Below are 23,605 nucleotides of genomic sequence, written 5' to 3' on the forward strand. Positions count from 1 at the left end.
AATGGGCAATCTATGTGGCGACCTATGGTGAAGCCTCAATCCAGTGTCCAAGCCCAGGCCCAGGTCGTAACTGGTAGCATACGAGAAGCTGAGAGGAATCCAATTGACTTGGGCCCAAAAGCCTGATCCTTGCCCTCCACAAAATGGCTTCCAAAATGGCTCACAAAATGGTGCTTGTGCCAAATTCAAGCTGATGACTGTTGAGCCTCCAAAATAATGTTCATATCTAAGCAGTTAGCTTTCACCTCATCAAAAGCCAACAAGGATTCCTGGTGCTGGAACAGAGACCAGACCACCTGTCAAAATTACAAGGGCCAATCTGAATTCAGCAGTGTACTCAAATAAACCGCCAATGGTCAAAAAGAAATGGCAGACAAAGACGAGCCTTGTTGCACACACAGGGCAAGGAGGGAGGCCGCAGGCTAGCTGATGGAACTACTAGAATGGCGGGCAAAACAGCTGGGTGCCAATAAAATAAGGCACTGCTCAGCAGGCTGGCCCAAAACTACAAGGAGGGCAGGAGATGTTCAAACTGCCCTGCTCCTCAGAGATCCCGTCAAAGGCAAAGACAAAAAAACCAGAAGGTAAGTAGCAAACGCTGCAGCCTGCTTGAACATCCAAAGGCACTGGATGTTCTAATCATTCCATTAAAAATCCAGGAAAAGTCCTAGGAAAAGGTTGGAAATGTCAACTAAACCCAAAGCTCACCGGAGCAAAGAAAAAAGCATCCAAGAGCTGAGGACTGAGTTGAACAACTGAGGAAACATCATCAGATAGGCAGATCCTCAGTAAATTCAACCCAGTCCATAGAGCTATGGGACTAAAGCAACCCATTCTGGACTCTCCCCTTGATACAATGGAAAGCAATAAGGCAAAAGAGAAAAATCATCAATGAAAGCCCTTCTCCTCTGCAAAACAACAATAGGGGTTCAAAAATCACTCTTGCCTCTCTCCCTAAGTCTCGGAGAAGAACCTTAGAATCCAAACACCATCATAGTGCTTGTCATATGGATCCCTGATAGGATACCATTCAAGAGGGTCAGCACTGTGACAGGGAAGATCTGTTTCAAATCTAGATTCTAATAGTTGACTCTACCCTTTTTTAGTGTGTACTCAACCCATCAAGAATATATATTTAAAAATCAAAGCTGCATTACAACCATGTCTTTCAGCTTCTAAACAGTCAGCTGCTTTTCAAAGTCAGTTTTGCTCTTATAGTTCGATCTCCAAAAATTTCAGGACTTTCAAGATATTCAAAATTATTATCAGAGCTTTGTCCTTCTTTTGGGATAAAAAAAATGACAGGAAAGAGCAACTGATGGTTGGAATGAGTAAAACCTACTGGTAAATATACAAGATAATTAGCCTCAAGAGGAAGGTTTTCTTCAGATTTGATAGGGAATTTATTTAAATTATTCCTTTACATGATTCATTTTAAGATCTTAACATTTTTGTGAGGTCAAACATAAAGTTAGAGTAAATTTAATGACAATAAACTGTCCGGAATAATGTAAGTAATAGCAAAGAACTACAGCTAAAAATATTGTTAAATTGAATGATGGGAAAAAGTGGAATGAAGTGCATATTTTGATTGGAAGTAAGTTGTTAGCAGGTCTCAATTTCCATATATGGAAATATAAAAACCAGCAATGAGGATATCCTCTCATATCAAACTACTTATGTACAATATTAAAAGTAATCTTCTATCAGATGAATAATAGATATATATTAGTAATTGTGAAAAGTTGAGTTATCTGAAAGTTGCTTTCAAATGATTAGAGACTTGAGTACTTTTAATGTATTTGCAATTAAAAAAGTGAAATAAAGATTCTTGGACTTTCAAACTTCACAGTAAAATCAGTGAAGAGGTTTTGGAAGTATATTTTCTTAAAATTTGAGTTTCAATATAAAATAGAATTCGATATAGAAAGAACACCCGTGGTTCATATTTCAGACATACATTTTCAAGAGGTTATGTGTGTCTAAAGCAGTTATGAAAATGCAAAAAAACCTTATTGATACAGTTAACTAATTTAAATTCATAGCACTAGCATTAAATACTTCAAATAAGATTGGTAAATCATGAAGTAAGTTGAGTCATGGGATAAATATGAGAATTAAGGATTTGTCTCCATTTGAGCATGAGATGGGTGGTCTCCAAATTTGATTTATATATACAGTGGTACCTCAAGATACGAACCCCTCGTCTTATGAACAACTCATGATACGAACCCGGGGTTCAGAAATTTTTTGCCTCTTACGAACTTTTTTCGAGTTACAAACCGGCGTTCGGGAGACAGCTGGGAAGCCGCGCGGCTGTTTTAAAAGGTGACAGCCGGGCGGCGGGGCTTCCCAGCAGCCTCCCGAACGCCGGTTCATAACTCGAAAAAGTTCGTAAGAAGAGGCAAAATTTTTCTGAACCCCGGGTTCGGTTCGGGAGGTTGCTGGGAAGCCCCCCAGCCCGGCGGTGACCTTTTAAAACAGCCGCGCGGCTTCCCAGCTGTCTCCGAACGCCGAACGCGGAAGTTCGGGTTTGGCATTCGGCTTCGGGAGACAGCTGGGAAACCGCGCGGCTGTTTTAAAAAGTCACAGCCGGGCTGGGGGGCTTCCCAGCACCCCCCGAACCCCAAACTTTTGCCGAACTTCCGGGTTTGGGGTTCGGGGGGTGCTGGGAAGCCCCCCAGCCCGGCGGTGACCTTTTAAAACAGCCGTGCGGCTTCCCAGCTGTCTCCGAACGCCGAACGTGGAAGTTCGGGTTTGGCGTTCGGCTTCGGGAGACAGCTGGGAAGCCGCACGGCTGTTTTAAAAGGTGACCGCCGGGCTGGGGGGCTTCCCAGCACCCCCCCGAACCCCAAACCCAGAAGTTCGGCAAAAGTTTGGGGTTCGGGGTTGGGGGGTGCTGGGAAGCCCCCAGGCTGTTTTAAAAGGTGACAGCCGGGCAGCAGCGACTTTTTTTGCGGGGTTTTTTTTGGTTGCATGGATTAATTGACTTTACATTGTTTCCTATGGGAAACAATGTTTCGTCTTACGAACCTCCCCCTGGAACCAATTAGGTTCGTAAGACGAAGTATGACTGTATATATAAATGCATGTATGTATGTATATATATATACAGTGTTCCCTCGATTTTTGCGGGGGTTACGTTCCAAGACCTCCCGCGAAAGTCGGTTTTCTGCGAAGTAGCGGTGCGGAAGTAAAAACACCATTTTTGGCTATGGACAGCCAAAAACTACCCCCAGGCACCCTTTTTCAAGGCAGCGCAAGGAGCCGGGCTTGAAATTAGGGCAGGGAGCGACGAAAGTGCGGAGGCCGGCAAAGATTGCTTTGAATGTCGGCTGCCCCTGCCCCCCCAGCGCCTCTGGCCCCCTCACCGCTACCGCCCACCCGCCCGATCCACCCCTTTCACCGGCTTTCTTGGGACACGGGTCCTCCTGCAGCAGCGCTGGCGGCTACGGCTTCTCATCCTCCTCATTCGGCCGGTAGCCACTCTGAGCGCTTTGAGAATGCCCGCCCCGCCCCTCTCACAGTCCCTTAGCTGAGAGCGCTTTCATCCCAGCTATCAGCGAGGGGGCTGCAGGAGAGGTGGGGGCAGGCGTTCTCACAGAGAGGGAGAGAGAGAGGGAGAAAGAGAGAGAGAGCAAGAGGGGGAGAGTGGAAGGTAGAGAGAGAGAAAAAAATTATAGAAAAAGGGAGAAAAAAGAGAAATGAGAAAATGATTGAAGCAGAGAATTGCAGGAAAGAAAGAGAGAGAGAAGTGACTCTTGGTGATGACATATGATGTCATCGGGTGGGAAAAACCGTGGTATAGAAAAAAAAACGTGGAGTATTTGTTTAATTAATATTTTTTGAAAAACCGTGGTATAGCTGTTTCGCGAAGTTTCAACCTGTGAAAATCGAGGGATCACTGTATATATATGCATGTATGTATGTATGTAAGTGAATAAGTAAGTAAATATTTATTGCTTATTAAAATGTTATTTGGCCATTAAGTGATCAATGGTAACCTTATTGCAAGGATTACTCTGATTTAAGGGAATATACAAGTATATGTACATCAGTCACTGTTTATATTACAACATCCTCTCTTACATTCATATCCTGATGCCATATTTTCATCATTCAGTGATACAAGAGCTTTAAAGAGCCTCTGAACTACACGCGTCTGCTCACATTCTTCTGAAATCAAAATGTTTAACTTAGATTAATAACACATTACTATTTATTGTTCCAATGCACGTTTTATTAGGCTGTAGATCTTAGTTTTATTATTCTAATAATTTCATTGGAAAAACATGATTAGCATATATCCTTACCTCCAAAGCAGCCAACAGAGAAAAGCAGAAACATCTGTTTCCATGGGAATAACATCTCTGACTATAAGGTTAGTTGTTGTCCAGCCTCAAATGTACACGTTATTTGTCCACACAAAATCCTTAATCTGTTAAAACATGAATACAAAAATATTTTATTTGCCAGAGTCACAGTAAAGAATGAAAAAATGTATATTAAATGTACTATCAAATATTATAGGTAGATGAAGAATATTCCCTGTTAAGATCTGAAAATTTAGATTACAAAAGGGGATTATTAGATTACAAAAGGATTGGTGGGACCTTCTCTTCCCAATTTCATCCTGTCCCACAGCCCTAGGACCTAAGGCCTTTTCTATCTTGGCGTACAGATTATGAAATCCGACCTACCAACCTATGTTGAATTTTAAAATCAACTTGAAATTGAAACAACATGTATGTAAACTATGCTGCTTGTGATTAAAGAATGCTGGACCTTCAGAGAAGTTATGGAAAACTGAAGACAACTCTGGAAAAGCAAGCCAACAACTGTACCAAAGACCACTTTAGTAGAACAATTTGCAAGAGGTGCAAAATTCAAGTTTAAGAAAGGACACAGGATTATCTATTAGTGCCTGAAATATATATAAAAAAAACCAGACAAATAGAAAATATTGATTTTATAGAAGAAATGGACTGGTGGAGAACAGCAAAGGACACAGGTTAACAGTTTTCTATACTCTATTTACAGTATTTTCAACATGTACTATGAACAACATGAACATGAGGACCTTACTAGGTGGGCAATATAAGTATCAAAATAACCTATATAATAGGATAAACAGGATACAAAAAATACAATCTATAAAGCAGCTTATGTTTGTTGATGCAGACCAGGAAACAATATCAAACACATGAGGAAAATTCAGAAAATTAAAAAGAGTAGCCATACCAACAAGAATACTGTAGTTAAAATTCATCTGACATTTTACTCATTGCTTGTGTACTATAAGAAATGCTAATTATCTTCTCTAATTTTGTAGGAGAATGATCTAAAACAAAAGACCATTAAAAACAACTGACACAGTCTGAAGAACCATAATAATATCATTTAGGACTTAATCAGTATGATTCAATTAAGCTGCAACTAAAAAAAGTAGTGGGCCCTAGTTAATTAGAATGATCTGAAACTGCACTTTCTTGTACTTTGAACTGAGATGAAAAAGAAGGCAAAATGGGTTAACTGATTAATTTTATAAGGAAATGGAATTAAAACAAAAGAATATCACTGAAAACAAAGAAAATCATTTGGCGGTTTATAAACATAATGAGACCTAAAAATAACAATTTGATGCAGTAATGCTTCAATAAAAAAAAGAATTCAAGAACAAACAAACCAATCACATGGATTTGGACGACACTAAACAAATACAGATGCTTAAATAAAACTATGAATCGGGACTAGATCCTAATGAGGAATAAAATAAACCATGGCCAAGGTATGAGATTATTTAGACTTTTATTGTACTTGGTAATAAATATCAATTTACCAAGTAATATTATTTACAAACATGCACAACATGAGGCTGAGAATGCATGAATTTAACTTAAAGAATGCATTAATTTAACTTTTTCTTATGCTAATTGTATTGTCTGATTTTGTAAGAAGTGACTTTGTAGGGGCTATAAGAAAGGGCATGTATGGGGAAAGCCATTTGCACAGAGGTCAATCATGAATACTTCTAAGGGTGATGATAGTGCTCTCTAAAAGCACAGAAATAAGGCTGCAACAGAGGTGAAAAAATTGGGAAGGTGGGGCACTGCTGTTAGCCAGCAGTGGGGATGACAAGATAGGCAAGAGAGAATTAAAAAAAAACCTTTTTTTCACCTTCTTCACTCCTCAACAACAGCAGCATGCAATGCTAGCTCTGTGGTAACCTCCTGAAAGCAACTAATCGCAGATAGATAAATAAGTACCACTTTGCTGGGCAATTAATGGGGACATGAAAGGTGCCTTCAACTGGGCGATGATGATGCTTCATTGATTCTGATACAAAAGCAGAAATAGCAATGCCAGCCGCATGAGGGCAGTGATTCTGATGGTCTCGTTCCTGAGGCACAATAAGAGAATGACAGTAAGAGGAGGAAATGGTTAGGGGGGGATTTTATTATTACAGTATTTATTTATTTCAAAGATGGAAAGAAATCACATCATCTGGGACTGGATGGATGAGTTTAGGTTGTACATTAATTTTAATGTCAAATGCAATATACAGTGTTCCCTCAGTTTTCGCGGGGGATGCGTTCCGAGACCGCCTGTGAAAGTTGAATTTCCGTGAAGTAGAGATGCGGAAGTAAATACACCATTTTTGGCTATGGACAGTATCACAACCCATCCCTTAACACTTTAAAGCCCTAAATTACCATTTCCCATTCCCTTAACAACCATTTACTCACCATTATTACTGGTATTCACCATTGAATAAGACACTTAGTAATCCTGATATTTATAAACATAAATGCCGCGCTCGAAAGGATGGGGAGATTTGGAGACCAGAAGAGAGCACCCCTCAATAAGATCCTGATGCCCTGTTGCCCTGGAATGTCTTTCGGGTGGTTTTTATTTGGGAAATATTATCGAGCAGACTGAGACTGAGACGGAGCAGACTGAGCACCAAGACTGAACAAGACTGGACCTTCAGTACTAAATCTGTTCCCGGGACGTTGTGGCGCCAAATGGTGGGGGCATCCGTCGTCGGGGGGACTATTAAAACGGAGGCCATGGCGCAGGTCTGGAGCCGGAAAGACTATTGTGAGGGGAGAAGTCACCCAGGAAGAACAGCGGCCATTGGAAGGCGACTGAAGCAAACGACAGGAGAAAAGAAGAACATAAGGTTAAGGAAGTTGGGGGAAATAATAACTAAGCCATATGGACTTGGACTGGGGTTGCTGGTCAGGGGTCTGGGCCAGCATTTTGGTGATCCTTTCCCCCAGAAACCTGGACAATTACTAAGTGGACGATTATATCAAACCATTTACCTAGACCTTGGCACCTTCTCTTTCTGACTATTTAAGAACTGCTGACTGACTCTTTTTTCTATATTTTTCTATATTTTTATATTTTTATATATTATATTCTTAACTATTTTTATATTTTTCTACATTTTATCCGTTTTAATATTTAACTAATTAATTAATTGGGAACTGTATTTTATATATTTATAGTTTTTAAACTGCTATCAATTTAATCTATTTTTATTATTAGGGGGTTTCTAAATTTAAATGGATGACTGGGATAGAGCTATCTGTGTGCATGAGTTGAATGGCTGGTATGATTGGAATGGCTGGGGTGGGTGGGGTTACGGTATGGATGAGATGAATGGTAATAGTATAAATGGCAGATTTGGCCCACCTGACGCTCGAGAGGCGGGAGGGGATGGGGCACCGATCTCTGGGATGGCAGAGGGTCGGAATATTCCAGTGTTGCTGGGGAGAGGCAGATATGGCGGGGGCCACGGGGTTAGCCGTTCCAGGGGAACGAGGGATCGTTGCTTAATAACGATCCCTTGTTCTGGCTCCGTGAGCCCAATCTTGGGTACTGTTGATGAATGTAACTCTGGCCCTGGGCTCAGGCTGCTGCTGCTTAATGCCAGGTCGGTGGTAAATAAAGCTCTCCTCATCCGGGATCTGATCCTGGATGAGGAGGCCGACCTGGCATGTATTACTGAAACCTGGCTGGGCCCAGAGGGAGGTGTTCCTCTCTCTGAAATTTGCCCAGCCGGGTTTCAGATATGGCATCAACCTCGACCCCAGGGAAGGGGGGGAGGAGTGGCTATTATAGCCAGGGAGAGCCTTTGCCTACGTAGACTCATTGCTCCGGAAATTGCGGGTTGCGAGTCACTCTTGATGAAGTTGGACTTAGGGGTTCAGGTGGGCTTATTTCTCACGTACCTGCCTCCCAGCTACGTGTCAAAAGCCCTGCCTGTGCTACTCGAGGAGGTAGCCGGGTTGGCGGTGGAGTTCCCCGGACTTATTGTCCTGGGGGACTTCAACCTGCCGTCACTCGGCGAAACCTCTGGGTTGGCACAGGAGTTCACGGCCACCATGACAGCCATGGACCTGACTCAAGTAGTACAGGGTCCGACTCACGAGGGAGGGCACGCACCTGACATGGTATTCCTTTCTGAGCAACTGAGTAATGATCTGAGACTAAGGGGCTTAGAGGCATTGCCTTTGTCATGGTCAGACCATTTTCTACTACGGCTTGACTTCCTGGCTCCAATCCTTCCCCGCAGGGAGGCGGAACCATTTAAGATGTTCCGCCCCAGACGCCTGATGGACCCAGAGGGCTTTCAGACGGCGCTTGGGGTTATACCAGAGGCACTTGTCCACAGTTCGGCAGAGTCTCTTGCGGAAGCCTGGAACAAGGCCGCAGCTGAGGCTCTTGACCGGATTGCGCCTTTGCGACCTCTCCGAGGCGCTAGACCCCGTAGAGCTCTATTGTTCAACGAGGAGCGCTGGGAGTTGAAACGCCAGAAGAGACGTCTAGAGAAGCGATGGAGGAAGAGTAGGTCTGAATCCGATCGAACACTTGTAAGAGCTTTTATTAAGACTTACAAAGTGGCGCTCAAGGCGGCAAGATGCACGTACCATGCTGCCTTGATTGCATCAGCGGAATCCCGCCCGGCCGCTCTGTTCAGGGTGAGCCGCTTCCTTCTTAATCAGGGGGGAGTTGGGGAGCCCTTGCAGAGCAGTGCCGAGGATTTTAACACGTTTTTCGCTGATAAAATCGCTCGGATCCGGGCCGACCTCGACTCCAATTGGGAAACAGAGTCGACTGACAACGAGTCAGTCGAGGTGACTGGGGCACGTACTTGTCCACCTGTCTGGGAAGAGTTTGATCTGGTGACACCTGATGAAGTGGACAAGGCCATTGGATCTGTGAGTTCCGCCACCTGTTTACTGGATCCGTGTCCCTCCTGGTTGGTCTCGGCCAGCAGGGAGGTGACACGGAGCTGGGTCCAGGAGATTACCAATGCTTCCTTGGGGAGGGGAGTCTTTCCAACTCTCTATAAAGAAGCGCTCGTGTGCCCCCTCCTCAAGAAGCCTTCCCTGGACCTAGCCGTACTTAATAACTATCGCCCAGTCTCCAACCTTCCCTTTATGGGGAAGGTTGTTGAGAAGGTGGTGGTGCTCCAGCTCCAATGGTCCTTGGAAGAAGCCGATTATCTAGGTCCCCAGCAGTCGGGTTTCAGACCCGGTTACAGCACGGAAACTGCTTTGGTCGCGTTGATGGATGATCTCTGGCGGGCCCAGGACAGGGGTTTATCCTCTGTCCTGGTGCTCCTTGACCTCTCAGCGGCTTTCGATACCATTGACCATGGTATCCTTCTGCACCGGCTGGAGGGGCTGGGAGGGGGGGGCACTGTTCTTCAGTGGTTCTCCTCCTACCTCTCCGGCCGGTCGCAGTCAGTGTTAGTGGGGGGTCAGAGGTCGACTCCGAGGTCTCTCCCTTGTGGGGTGCCTCAGGGGTCGGTCCTCTCCCCCCTGCTATTTAATATCTACATGAAACCGCTGGGCGAGATCATCCGAGGGCATGGGGTGAGGTATCATCAGTACGCTGATGATACCCAGCTTTACATCTCCACCCCATGTCCAGTCAATGAAGCAGCGGAAGTGATGTGCCAGTGTCTGGAGGCTGTTGGGGCCTGGATGGGTGTCAACAGACTCAAGCTCAACCCGGATAAGACGGAGTGGCTGTGGGTTCTGCCTCCCAAGGACAATTCCATCTGTCTGTCCATTACCCTGGGGGGGGAACTATTGACCCCCTCGGAGAGGGTCCGCAACTTGGGCGTCCTCCTCGATCCACAGCTCACATTAGAGAACCATCTTTCAGCTGTGGCGAGGGGGGCGTTTGCCCAGGTCCGCCTGGTGCACCAGTTGCGGCCCTATCTGGACCGGGACTCATTGCTCACAGTCACTCATGCCCTCATCACCTCTAGGTTCAACTACTGTAACGCTCTCTACATGGGGCTACCTTTGAAAAGTGTTCGGAAACTTCAGATCGTGCAGAATGCAGCTGCGAGAGCAGTCATGGGCTTACCTAGGTATGCCCATGTTTCGCCATCACTCCGCAGTCTGCATTGGTTGCCGATCAATTTCCGGTCACAATTCAAAGTGCTGGTTATGACCTTTAAAGCCCTTCATGGCATTGGACCAGAATATCTCCGAGACCGCCTCCTGCCGCACGAATCCCAGCAACCGATTAGGTCCCACAGAGTGGGCCTTCTCCGGGTCCCGTCAACTAAACAATGTCGGTTGGCGGGCCCCAGGGGAAGAGCCTTCTCTGTGGCGGCCCTTGACTCTCTGGAATCAACTCCCCCTGGAGATTAGAACTGCCCCTACCCTCCCTGCCTTCCGTAAAGCTCTTAAAACCCACCTTTGCCGTCAGGCATGGGGGAACTGAAACATCTCCCCCGGGCATGTACAATTTATGTATGGTATATTTGTGTGTGTGTCTGTTAGTATATTGGGGTTCTTTTAAACTTTTTCTTGTTAAATATTTAAACTATTTGGATTTGTTATGATTGTTTATGCCATGTTGTGAGCCGCCCCGAGTTCGCGGAGAGGGGCGGCATACAAATCTGAATAATAAATAAATAAATAAATAAATAATAAAATATTAACAATAATTATTTATTTTGTTATTTATTTGCAAAAATTATTAGTTTGGCAATGATGTATGACGTCATCGGGCGGGAAAAACCGTGGTATAGAAAAAAACCCGCGAAGTATTTTTTAATTAATATTTTTTGAAAAACCGTGGTATAGGCTATTCGCGAAGTTCGAACCCGCGAAAATCAAGGGAACACTGTATTAGTAATGTTCATTAAAATATTCTTAATATAGTCAGGCAATTGTCTTTTAAAGCAGGTTCAAATGCAAATATGAGTGCTATCTGACTCTTGCAAACGCGGAATGTTCTCAGAGTGAAGATAATTTGACAACAAATACTGCAAAAAAATTATGGTACAAGTTACAGGAAAATAGTGCTGCAAAAGGTTAGGTTTTTCGTCCTCACATATTTAATTGAAATAAAACCTACTGACAATAGATTTATTTGTGATAGATTTTGATCCTAAAAGAACCCCCACTTTAGTGCAAAATCAAGACACATGGAAGATACAAAAACCAAATTATTTCATGATGGTTTGCATCTATATACGGCATAATTTATGCAACTTTTTTCTAATTTAATGTCCTATCAAGATAGAAAAAACGTAATTCTAATTCATTGTAAATTTTATAACTTACTGTGGTAAATTTGAAGCTCTTTCCTATTGCTAGATATTAAAAGGGCTCAAGAAAATATCCAGCAACTAAAATCATTTTCTGACTGGTAAATTGTTGCTCACAAAATATCTAATCTTAGAATAAAAAACACATGTATTATTTGAACCCATAGTGAATGACTCCAAACATAATATTTATAGTAAGATTGTATTTAGTAGTACTCAGCCTGCAAAATGAAAATCATCCAGGTATGCATTCCAATCTTTTTTTTTAATTAAAAATATAAAAGGAATACAGTGGTCTTCCCAAAACATTTTCAATGAAGCCATTGTTCAGCCATGGTGCATAATCCCTTCAACAAACTTAATCAAGCTATTCTAATTTTAGGATTAATTTCACAAAGTAATCACATAAGGGAAATTGCTAATAATAAAAATAGCTGCCATGAGGTAGATGTCCTCAGTCTTCCAGCATATTTGTAGTTGTCTTGCTCTCTACAGACATCTGGGAGAAATACATGGCACACAGCTAAATTATTTGTGGGACCAGCTGTCTCCAATTATCTCTGTTCATCTCTGGCAGGGTAGAGCATACTTTAGATCGCTTTTAGAAAAAGAAGAAGAAAGACACCTAGCAGAATCCAGAAAATATGCCTTCTATATAGCATGTATCTATGGCATACCACTCCCTACCAAGTTCAGGCAGCTCTGAATCTACTGACCTTTTGAAAGCCCTGGCTGAGACTAGAACTGTTTTCTCAGACACTGATCCAAATTGTGAGATGAAACTGGCTAGAATGAAATATATCTGTAGTCTATTCAATAGTTGGCTTAAATTATTCAATTATTCCAGGACGGTTGTGTGCTTAGATTCTGGATTGTGCTATGCTTTTTGTTCCTTTGTTTTTTATGCTTCCATCTAATTATAAGCTGCCCAGAGTCACCAGCTGTTCATCCTCCTGTTTTGTTAGATTTTGGAGCTACAATTATAGGTATTTCTACAGTACAAAGATTATCCTTGAATTATTCAAAGCAGTGAATATCCAAGGATAGAAGACTATTTAAGTTGGCCCTTATCTTTGTATTACACTGACATTCATCAGAGGACTACAATTCTATTTAACTTCTTCCAAATATGTTCCCCATCTGTTAAAAATGACTGGCCACATACTTATAATAATGAGATTCACTGGGACAAAAGATCTTTGACTCCCAAAATGTCAAAAATTTATTTGAAGGGTTGATAAACCCTTTCCTCTGGGTTTACCTGCAAAATACCCTAATTTTTGAAATGTATTTGAAAAACAGTATGTTTGTACAATTGCTACCCCAACATTCCTATATATCTGTACTATATCCTGCAGCTCAGGTCCAGATAAAATTCCATTATCATGAGTCTGATCAAGAATTTAAGTCTTGGGAACGTGTGAAACTTTGAAGAATTTTGTTTTTTAATTTTGGCTAATGAAATAAATGGAAAAATAATAAATAAAATAAATACAATTAATTGAAGAGGAACTTTTCTTCAAAGTGCCAGATTTTGGAACAGTTGCCATTTTGATCCAGATAATAAAAGGTATCTTGGCACATAGTTTATAGTTTATTAGATTTGTATGTCGCCCCTCTCTCCAAAGACTTGGACATGTAATCCCTTCCCCTCGGTTGAATGTTTAATTAAGCAATTAACTTATAGTTACTAAACAAAATTTTAGACCACATGTTAAACATCCCTATGGGAATACATCTTCTTATGATCTAAACACAAAATATTTAAATCATTACCTGCAGCAAAAACGTATCTCTTTTTCCTATATACGGGGGGGGGAGGCATTTAATGCTCATACATACACTACAAGAGACAGGAGAAGACAAAACAACTCCCCATCACCTCATTTACAGGCTCGTTCACATGACAATACATGACGATTTAACACTAATTATTCAGATTTGTCATAGTGGTGATAATAAATAAATAATAATTTCTTCTTTGATGGTAATTGTTTAGAGCTTAAGATAATTGGTTACCAGTATAAGAGCTTTTCAAATACTTTACAAAATGATTTTTCTGACACATATCTTCTCTTTATAGTTTACATATGGCAATCTCCTATGTTCTAAAAGTCTCCTAGACCTTAGAAGCTTTCTTGAATAAGAAGTGTTTTGACCAAAAAAAAGCTAGAGTTGGATTAGTAGAAGATAAAAGCCATGGGATAAAAATCTTTGCACTTTCTGTCAGAGAGATACATACCCTCTTGACCTCTGACCTAACAAGAAAGTAAAACTTATTTATTTATTTTATTTATTTATTGGATTTGTATGCCGCCCCTCTCCGCAGACTCAGGGCGGCTAACAACAATGATAAAAAACAACATGTAACAATCCAATTTAATAAAACAACTAAAAACCCTTATTATAAAAACCAAACATACACACAAACATACCATACATAACTTATAATGGCCTAGGGGAAGGAATATCCTAACTCCCCCATGCCTGGCGACAAAGGTGGGTCTTGAGTAATTTGCGAAAGACAAGGAGGGTGGGGGCCATTCTAATCTCGGGGGGGAGTTGATTCCAGAGGGCCGGGGCCGCCACAGAGAAGGCTCTTCCCCTGGGGCCCGCCAAACGACAGTTTGGTCGACGGGACCCGGAGAAGGCCAACTCTGTGGGACCTTATCGGCCACTGGGATTTGTGCGGTAGAAGGCGGTTCCAGATGTATTCTGGCCCAATGCCATGTAGGGCTTTAAAGGTCATTACCAACACTTTGAATTGTGACCGGAAACCGATCGGCAGCCACGGAGTGTTGCAGAAAGGTGGGCGAATCTAAGAAGCCCTACGATGGCTCTCGCGGCCGCATTCTGCACGATCTGAAGTTTCCGAAGTTTCCGAACACTTTTCAAAGGTAGCCCCATGTAGAGCACGTTGGAGTAATCGAAGATAATGGAATTATCTTTCTTTGACCTTTATGAACTCAGACCAAACTTACATTGGCTTTCTTTTTGAAAACTATTTCCATAGTTTTCAAATTACAAAATTTACACTGTAGAAATTACTTTTCTAAAAAATATACTACAGGTTATAATGTTCACAATTGTTATAATGCATTAGTCAGGTAAACATACACACAAAAGATTTTTTAGACATACCGTGGTATTCCGCACATCCAGTAGAAATCCAAGAAATCTGACTAAATTCTTAGTTTTATGTCGGGTTCCAATAAACCCCTCCATCAAATGTAAATATATTGCCATTTGATTTCCTCTTGTTTAATAAATGTATATTTAGGACTGCAGTCCACAAGTACAGATGGTTGCATTAATGTTAACCAAATCTATTAGTTTATAAACAGTAGAAAAGGTGCAGAGGATTGCTTTCCTGAGATAATATCATGAAACTGAGTAAATCCCCCTAAAACATTCCCTTTTTTCTCTACCATCTGTTTTTCCATTTATTTGTTGTAAAAAGGTTTGAAATGGGAAGGATTTACAGCCAGCAACTACTCAGTCAGTTTTGATCTGTTTGGAAATTGATTATTATATATCAAAAGAAAACAACTAATTCCTGCCCAAAAAGCTAGATGAAGGGCCTACTCTGCACAAGTCACATTCAAAACCCAGGTAAGTATTTCTCCCTCTGGGTCTACCCTAGTTTTGTTTATATGTATTGGGTTAGTTGCGTCATTCCCAATTATTACATGCCAACCTAATACTGGTAGACTGCAATTTATAACTGTAATGCTTCCAAAGCTAAAGTAATAATATTTTAAATTGCAGGTAAAACTCAAATAATATAATAAAAATACATAAGGATCCTAAAATTTGACAGAGGAGGTCATTTAATACTGATCAAAATGTTGGACATTATTTGTAACCCTTCCCCTCCAATATAATTAAGATGCTTTCCATGATTTCCAAAATCAAAATATACTCCTTGGGGATCTTATTAGATATTTGTGAACATTAGAAAACAGACTTAGCTAGCAGAAATTGAGACATGCCTACGGCTGATCCAAAATCTTATCCCAGTTGGGTTTTCTGCAACACAAAATGAATTGCAGTAAAGTTAAAAAGTAAACAGTAGAAACTCTAAAATTAGAGAAGGTTCACAGAAATGTTTGGGGAAATAGTATGTGCCTCTTGCTTATTCTTTGGAAAAACAAAATTCTTGTAGTTCAACACACTTTTTAAATTAATTTAACATAAGAACAATTGAATCAAAAAAGTTATTTAAAACTTCAAGCTTTTTTTTGTACCCCAATGGATTTTGCTTGGAATGTAGCAGTACAATTATTTCTTACCTCAGGAATGAACATCTGTTTTCTGATAATGTAAACAAAACATTTTGACAGAATATTAAAACAGTGATATTATTTTTAATAAACAGAATATGGTACTCAATTTATGAAGAGTACTTGATGGATAATTATCTTTCATTGCTGTTAATCACATGTTATATATTTTAGTAAGTAAGACTAGAGAAAGGCAAACTCATATTAGCATAAATAATACTTTCTCCAATTGTTCCTGTGCAACAATATTGTTAGGTTGAGCTAATACACAATGTCTAGTTCAAAAGTTCTCTCAGTGAGCTATGAGTGAACCTCAATCTGTGTCTCTCTGGTTTTAGTACAAAATCCTAATATTATACAGGTAGTCCTCGACATACAACCATTTGTTTATTTTATCAAAAAAGTGACTTAGGACCATTTTTCACACTTACAACCATACCCCATGGTCATGTGATCAAAATTCAAACACTTTGCCACTGCCCTGCATTGTCCCAGGGTCATGTGATCTTTTGTGACCTTCTGACAAGCAAAGTTAATTAATGAGATTCATTAGCAACTATGTTTCTAACTTAACAAATGTAGTGATTAATAACTGTGGCAAGAAATGAGATAAGGGAGCAAACTCACTTAACTGTCTCATTTAGCAACATAAATTTTGCACTCAATTGTGGTTATAAGTTGAAGAATATGTGTATGATCTCTTCATATCAATTAACTGCTAATTTGACAGAGCTGGGGGTTTGAACTTGTAAAATAATATTCCCTTCTTTGATGAAGACCAGGGGCACTTTTCTATTCTGTTTAAATTTATTCCCAACGGCTATATTACAACAGTGATTCTGAGCAGTTTAGAGCATTTAAAATCAACGTGATATAAAATTACAGCTGATATTATAAGTTGGGGTAGAAGACAAAAAAAATGGGGGGAAAAATTGCAGCCCTCTGTGGACATCAAAGCCGAGACAGCTAAGATGCCTGCCCCAGCAATCAAAATGAAAAGGGATGAGTATTGGTGGGAAAAAAGTCCTCAAAGCGGCTGAAGTTGAGTTTCCTCACCCTAGCACCTGGAACTGAGGAAAACCCCTGAACAAGTTCGGAAGAGTGGAATGGATGAGGGAATGGGAACAGGCCAGACTCCCAAAGACTCTGATGGAATCCTTGGGAGAATCCTTAAAACAGCTGAAGGAGAAATTTGACTGAGGCACCCTTTGTGATGAGGGGGCATTGTGCTGCCCAAAAGGGAGAGGGGTTGCAACTGAGCCCTCTGAAATGAGGAGATGCACCATGGAATGCAGCTTTCTCCACCCTCCAGAAGGAAAATGAACCCGAGCTGCTGCTGGTGCCGAGAGTGAAAATTACCTAATGTGAGTGAATGTAATCCACCCCTTCGTCCTCTCAATACGTCTCACAGATCCCAAAACGGGGACCCAGGGTACTTTTCAAGCCCTAATAGACTCAAGCTGCACTAGATACTTGGTTAACCTAACCATGGTCCTGAAACTGAGGATTAGAATGAAGAGACTGACCCACTTGATCAGATTCGAACAGGTCAATGGGTCCTTATTGCAGGAGCCTACGCCATGCACCTGACTGTACCAGTGAAGCTAGGGCTAATGGGCCACTGGGAAGCAATTTAATTTAATTTTAATTTAATTAATTCGATTTGTATGCCGCCCCTCTCCATGGACTCGGAGTGGCATACAATTCAATTCATAACAGTCCCCAGAATGACAGATGCTGTCATACTGGGGCTCTCTTGGCTAGACAAGTGGGACCCGACAATCTGATGTCAAGGGTGCACCCAGTGGCTGAGGATAGGAAGTGGACCCCAACCCCTTCTGCAACAGCAAATAGAAGCATTGTCCATGCAGGAAACCCCACTGAAGGCCCCACCAGAATAATGTGCAGCCACCTGTGACAAAACTCCAGAGGTCAAACAGATTCCCAAAGAATATTAGGACCTTGCAGAAGTGTTCAGTGAGGCCGAGTGATATGCCCTCCTCCCCCCCCCCCCCCGGCACCATTGAAATAATCCTCTGGGAAAAATTAACCAAACCCAAATTATACCCCATGCCATCCCAGGAAATGCAAGAAATGTGCAAATACATAGACAAAAACCTAGCAATCTTTATTCAAAATGTCTTTTCTTTGCACAGGCCACCTTCATGAAGTGAGGAAAGCCAAATATCAACTTCCGAAGTATTCCTGACATGCTGTCAAGTTGCCATAAGCAGAGGGATGAGGAATCGAGGAACTTGCATTTCAGTCAAAACAAAGCACATTCCAGCCGGCAACATCAAGGTAATCTCCAGGGTGACCCAGAGTGACCAGAAGGAGTGACTTCTACAATTTACAAAAATGTTTTGTTGGACAATGTGACTGATGACACCTTGGGGGAGGAGGAAATAGGGTCAGAGCAAGGTGCAAATTAAGTGAGGTCAGAGTAAGCTTCACTTGGTTTGTGCCGATATGAAGCTTCTAATAAATAACTGGATTTCTTTTGAAGCTTGGCTTGAGACTCTTGATTTAATTAGACCATTGGTCGGAACCTGACAAAAGGTGCATGGTAGTATAGACGGAGTATTGTTTTGACTTTTGTCTTTTATGAATGTTTTTTATTCTGTTTTAATCTTGCTTTCATCAAATTCTCTTTTATTACTCCAAAGTTTTTCACATGGTTACATAAATATTATAAATAATAAATGCATAAATATCTGCAATAAACATTTTAAAAAGAAATTATGAGGAACAAAGTGGAGAAAAACAAAGCAAAGCAATGATAAACATCAATGTCTATGAAATCATAAATTCTTCAGTTATTCAGGAGATTCTATATAAGTATAATTATACTCTAACACTACTGATAACATTTTAGAAGGGTATAATTACAGCTATGTATAGGTCATGAATTTAGGCAAAAAATAAAATGCAGCATGGTGCAGACTAATTACACGAAGATTATTTTTAAAAGTCTACTATGTTAAGCATTAAATGTTAAGGGTCAAGTGTCTGCAACCCATTTAACTGATTGTTCAAGATGGCAGCAAGATGAGAGTACTGATTCAAATTAGATTGTCCTCTTTATATGTTTTTGCTAGTAAGTTACAATTTGATTGATTTTTTTTATTAATACAGTAGACAAGATAATTAAAAATCTAACCCAAAATGTTTGTCAGTATCGCCTACTGAACTATTACATGAGAAGAACACTAATTTCTTTGCTGAAAAGCAAGAACCAAAGATCTAAATAAAAAGAATGCTATGTTTAGAAATAAAATACAAGGTCGGTAAATAAAATACATACACACATATGGTGCAATACAGTTAGTCCTACACTTGAAACATTTTTAAATAATATAATATTATTTACTGTTAAAGACTGCAGTGTGTTGTATGTCTTTTATAAACATGGATTTGTAAAAATAGTATATTTTTACATCCCAAATGAAGAATTAGTTTTTGCCCTAGAAGAAAATATTTTAAATGCCAGAAGAAACTTTTGGAAAACGTAACTCAAAGGAGCCATGCTCGAAAGGCATGATTTTCTGGAGATATGCAGTACTCTGTATAAATGGGGACTTCAGGATTACGTGATTGCTATGCAGAAAGGTTATATTTGTGCCAGGGAATTAATTCTGAAGCATCTTTTAGAATCAAATCCAAAGTACTGTAGAGCTACAGCACATCATCCTTTTCATATTAACACTTGAAAATCAGTGACATAAGATAAGATGTCAGGACAGCTTAGAATGGACAAGGGGTTTTCTTAATTATTTTTTTCAGCAATAGCTCTTATTTACAATGCTCTAAGCAGTTTACAGAGTTAGCATATTGCCCCCAACGATCTGGGTCTTCATTTTACCTACCCCGGATGAATAGTAGTAGTAGTAATAGTAGTAGTAGTAGTAATAATAATAATAATAATAATAATAATAATAATAATAATAACAACAACAACAACAACAATTTATTATATTTGTATGCCACCCCTCTCCGTGGACTCGGAAGGAAGGCTGAGTCAACTCCGAGCCTGGTGAGATTTCAACTGCCAAATTGCCTGCAGACAGCAGACAGCAGAAGTAACCTGCAGTACTGCACTCTAACCATTGTGCCACCATGGCTCATTTATGAAGTGGCTTGGTACAGATTCAGACATGTAATTGCGGCTTTGCTTGAACTGCTTTATTCCAGCATAAACATAACGTTAATACAACAGTCAGTATTCAACTGTCAAACCTCCTCGGGTTTCCCCTATTTAACTGCCAGCTGGCTGAGGAACGAACCAATGGTAATCCCTTATTTTCCCCGGTTGCTAGGTTACCGCCCCTCTCCCGGTGCCCTTTCCTGTTCTCATAACACTTCCTGTATGGAGCCTCTCTAGGCATCTCCTGTCGTTGGTCCTTCCATACATAACACTCCTCCCCCCTTACTCTGGAACATACATAATCCTTTAAGTAGGTGGGCTTCCGAACTATTCTACCCGAATGACGTAGTCCGTCTTCCCCTGCTACCTGACCTCGCCGAGGTTCGTGGAATTCTGGCTCTGCACTTAAAGGAACGGTAAACTGGGACGGAAGGTGGGTATCTACGTTACTGTCCAAGACCCCTGGACCTGCCATTTCCGAACGTACTTCATTATCCTCTCGCGGAATGGAACTATTATCTTCTATGAGTTTCTCTGCTTTGCGGAGACGGACCTGATCTAAGTGTCTACGCCATACCCTGCCATCCTCTAATTCAACTTCATAAGAACGAGGACCCGACACTTTCACTATGGTGGCCGGAACTCAGGTTGGACCTTCCCCATAAGCTCGGGCAAAAACCCGAGATCCTACTTCCAAGTTTCTAGGAGGAGCCTCCGGCCACGGAGAATTGTTTCCGTACCATGGGTGTAACCTGTCTAAAATTATTCTTAATTTTCGACCCATTAGCAGCTCCGCTGGGGTTTTTTGAGTGGCCACACATGGAGTGGAATGCTGGGCCAATAACATATCTGATAATTTCTTTGACCAAGACCCTTGTGGAAGTTTCTTAAGTGAATCTTTCGCTGACCGTACCATTCGCTCCGCCTGTCCATTACTAGCCGGGTGCCACGGTGATGTAAGGACATGACGGATTCCCGCAGCCGCTGAGTAATTTTCAAATAGGACCGATGTGAACTGTGGTCCGTTATCCGACACCACAATATCTGGGTATCCGTGGGTTGCAAACAATGCATTCAACGCATTGATAACTGCAAATGATTGGGTAGAATGTAAATGCACCACTTCCAACCATTTTGAATGGGCGTCCACAACTATTTAAAAAATTTGACCCAAGAAAGGCCCAGCTAGATCAATATGGAGGCGAGCCCATGGGCCTGCAGGGGGTTCCCATGCTAGTGGTGGTGCTCTAGGAGGTGAGGGTCTGTTTTCTTGACACCTTAGACATGCCTCTACACACTCTTCTATCTCGTGATCTATTCCCGGCCACCACACGTAGTCTCGGGCCAGGCCTTTCATCCTTACAATTCCGGGGTGCCCCTTGTGGAGAAGACTTAGCACTTGACGCCTAAGAGAGGGTGGAATAATTACTCTGGACCCCCTTAATAAAGAGCCCTTTTCCACTGATAATTCCGAACGGCACCTCCAATAACAGGAATATTCAGGTGCTTGCTCCTTTTTAGGCCACCCCCGGAGCGCCCACTGTCTTACTATAGCCAACGTTGGGTCACGGCTTGTCTGTTTTGCTACCTCCGATGCGACTAAAACTAATGGACTCTCCTCAATGGCTAGCACACAGGACACTGGCGCCGGGTCTTCCAAGATATCTGGAAGAGGACATCTACTTAACGCATCGGCATGGGCAATGTGCTTTCCCGGCCGGTGACAGAACTACAGGACTTTGGCAATTTCCTGCTAAAATTCCTAGTAAGGGTGTATGATCAGTTACAAGTTCAAATTTTCTTCCGTACAAATAATCGTGAAATCTTCGCACCCCTGCCACTAAGGCCAATGCTTCTTTGTCTATTTGCCCGAAGTTGCGCTCAGCCTTAGCAAGAGTTCTAGAAAAATACGCTAATGGGGCCTCCGACCCATTTAGAAGTCTATGACTTAACACAGCTCCTACTCCAAACTGGGAGGCATCACAAGTCAAAACCAATGGTAATGTTGGGAAATATTGAATCAATATAGTATTGGAGGTCAGAACATCTTTTACGGCCACAAAAGCGGCCTCTTCTCTGGGTCCCCAGTGCCAATGTGTCTTACTATCTAATAAGCGATGTAACGGTTCCGCTATTGATGCTTTGTGTGGAATGAACACAGCGTAGAAATTTAGCAATCCTAAAAAAGCTTGTAATTCCACTTTAGACTGAGGAGTAGGGGCTTCCCTGTTGGCTCTGGTTTTCTCAGGGGTAGGATGGATACCTTGTCCATCCACTATAAACCCTAAGAATTCTACTTTAGTAACTCCCAACACGCACTTACTCAATTTTAACTTCAACCCCTTCTCTTGAAATTTTGTTAAGACCGATTTAACTCTTGCTAATAATTCCGTCTCCGAGCAGGCGGATACTAGGACATCGTCGAAGTATGGCACGACCCCTTCCAATCCATAAAGAAGCCTCTCCATGAATCCCTGGAAAATTCCTGGGGCTATTGATACCCCAAACTGTAACCTTCGGCAACGAAACACCCCTCTATGTGTGACTATAGCTTGTGCTTCTGCAGTTTCACGGTCCACCGTAAGCTGTTGGTAGGCCTGCGATAGGTCTAACTTCGCATACAAATTACCCTTCCCCAGTGAGTGCAGAAGATGCTGTACTACTGGAAGGGGATAAGAATGGTGAGCTAATGCCTTGTTTATGGTACATTTATAATCCCCACATATACGAATTCCTCCGTCCGCCTTTACTACAGTTACGACAGGAGTTTCCCATACAGCTTGATCTATTGGCTCTAAAACTCCCTGGGCTATTAGCTTATCTAATTCCTCATCTACCTTTGGTCTGAGTGCCAAAGGTACTCGGCGGGGCTTAAACGTAGTGCACGCACTTTCGGATCCAAGCTGAAAGAAATAGGTGAACCGTTATAACAGCCTAGTTTCCCATCTGGAAATTCTTGGGCCAAGGTCATGAACGAAGAAGCCCCCCTTACCATATTTATTCCCGTTACTTCTAGGCCCAATGCTTGGAAACAATCCAACCCCAAATAGATTAGAAAATGGCCCATCCACCACTATTAATGGTAATTGTCCCTTAAATTTTTTGAACTGAACAGCAAAACGTCCTTCTCCTATCACTGGAATAGCGCGGCCTTGATAATCTTGTAGATTCAATCGGCATGGTAACAACCTGTTTTTTGACAATTTCGGAAAACACCGCTTAGCTGTAGACCACGACACCAGTGAGCAAGCCGAACCCGTGTCAACCTGCATGTTGCATGGCATGTGGCCCAGGCGAACAACCACTGTAATCTTTTCGGATGATGAGGAAGTTTCACTGACAACCGTAGACCTCTGCGATGGACGCATGTATATTATGTTGCAATCTTGACGTCGGTAATTCGAGTCCTTGTCGTTCCCTCGTCCTCCGCTACAGCTATTATACTTCTGGCTTGAGGCTGTTGAAGGTTGCTGTCGGCAGAATTGATAGGCTCTGGCTATATGGCCCCGTCCTCCGCATCTCCAACAATTAAAGTCTTTAAACGGGCAATTTGATCTAAAGTGATCTCCTCCGCACCCTCTGCATGGAGAT

At 41.7% G+C, this 23,605-nt stretch overlaps 1 protein-coding gene across 1 annotated transcript in view; it reads right to left on the minus strand.

The window, feature by feature from the left end:
• The window catches only part of LOC139158432 (contactin-3-like), a 236,022-nt gene that overhangs the window by 181,973 nt on the left and 30,444 nt on the right, over nt 1-23,605 (minus strand). Inside the window, exon 2 of the mRNA XM_070735738.1 lies at nt 4,314-4,438. Coding sequence (XP_070591839.1) covers nt 4,314-4,368 — 55 coding nt within the window. The 5' untranslated portion in view covers nt 4,369-4,438. The remainder of the gene's footprint in view (nt 1-4,313; nt 4,439-23,605) is intronic.

This window comes from Erythrolamprus reginae, chromosome 2 (assembly GCF_031021105.1).
Source record: "Erythrolamprus reginae isolate rEryReg1 chromosome 2, rEryReg1.hap1, whole genome shotgun sequence".
In the NCBI taxonomy this organism is placed as follows: domain Eukaryota; kingdom Metazoa; phylum Chordata; class Lepidosauria; order Squamata; family Dipsadidae; genus Erythrolamprus; species Erythrolamprus reginae.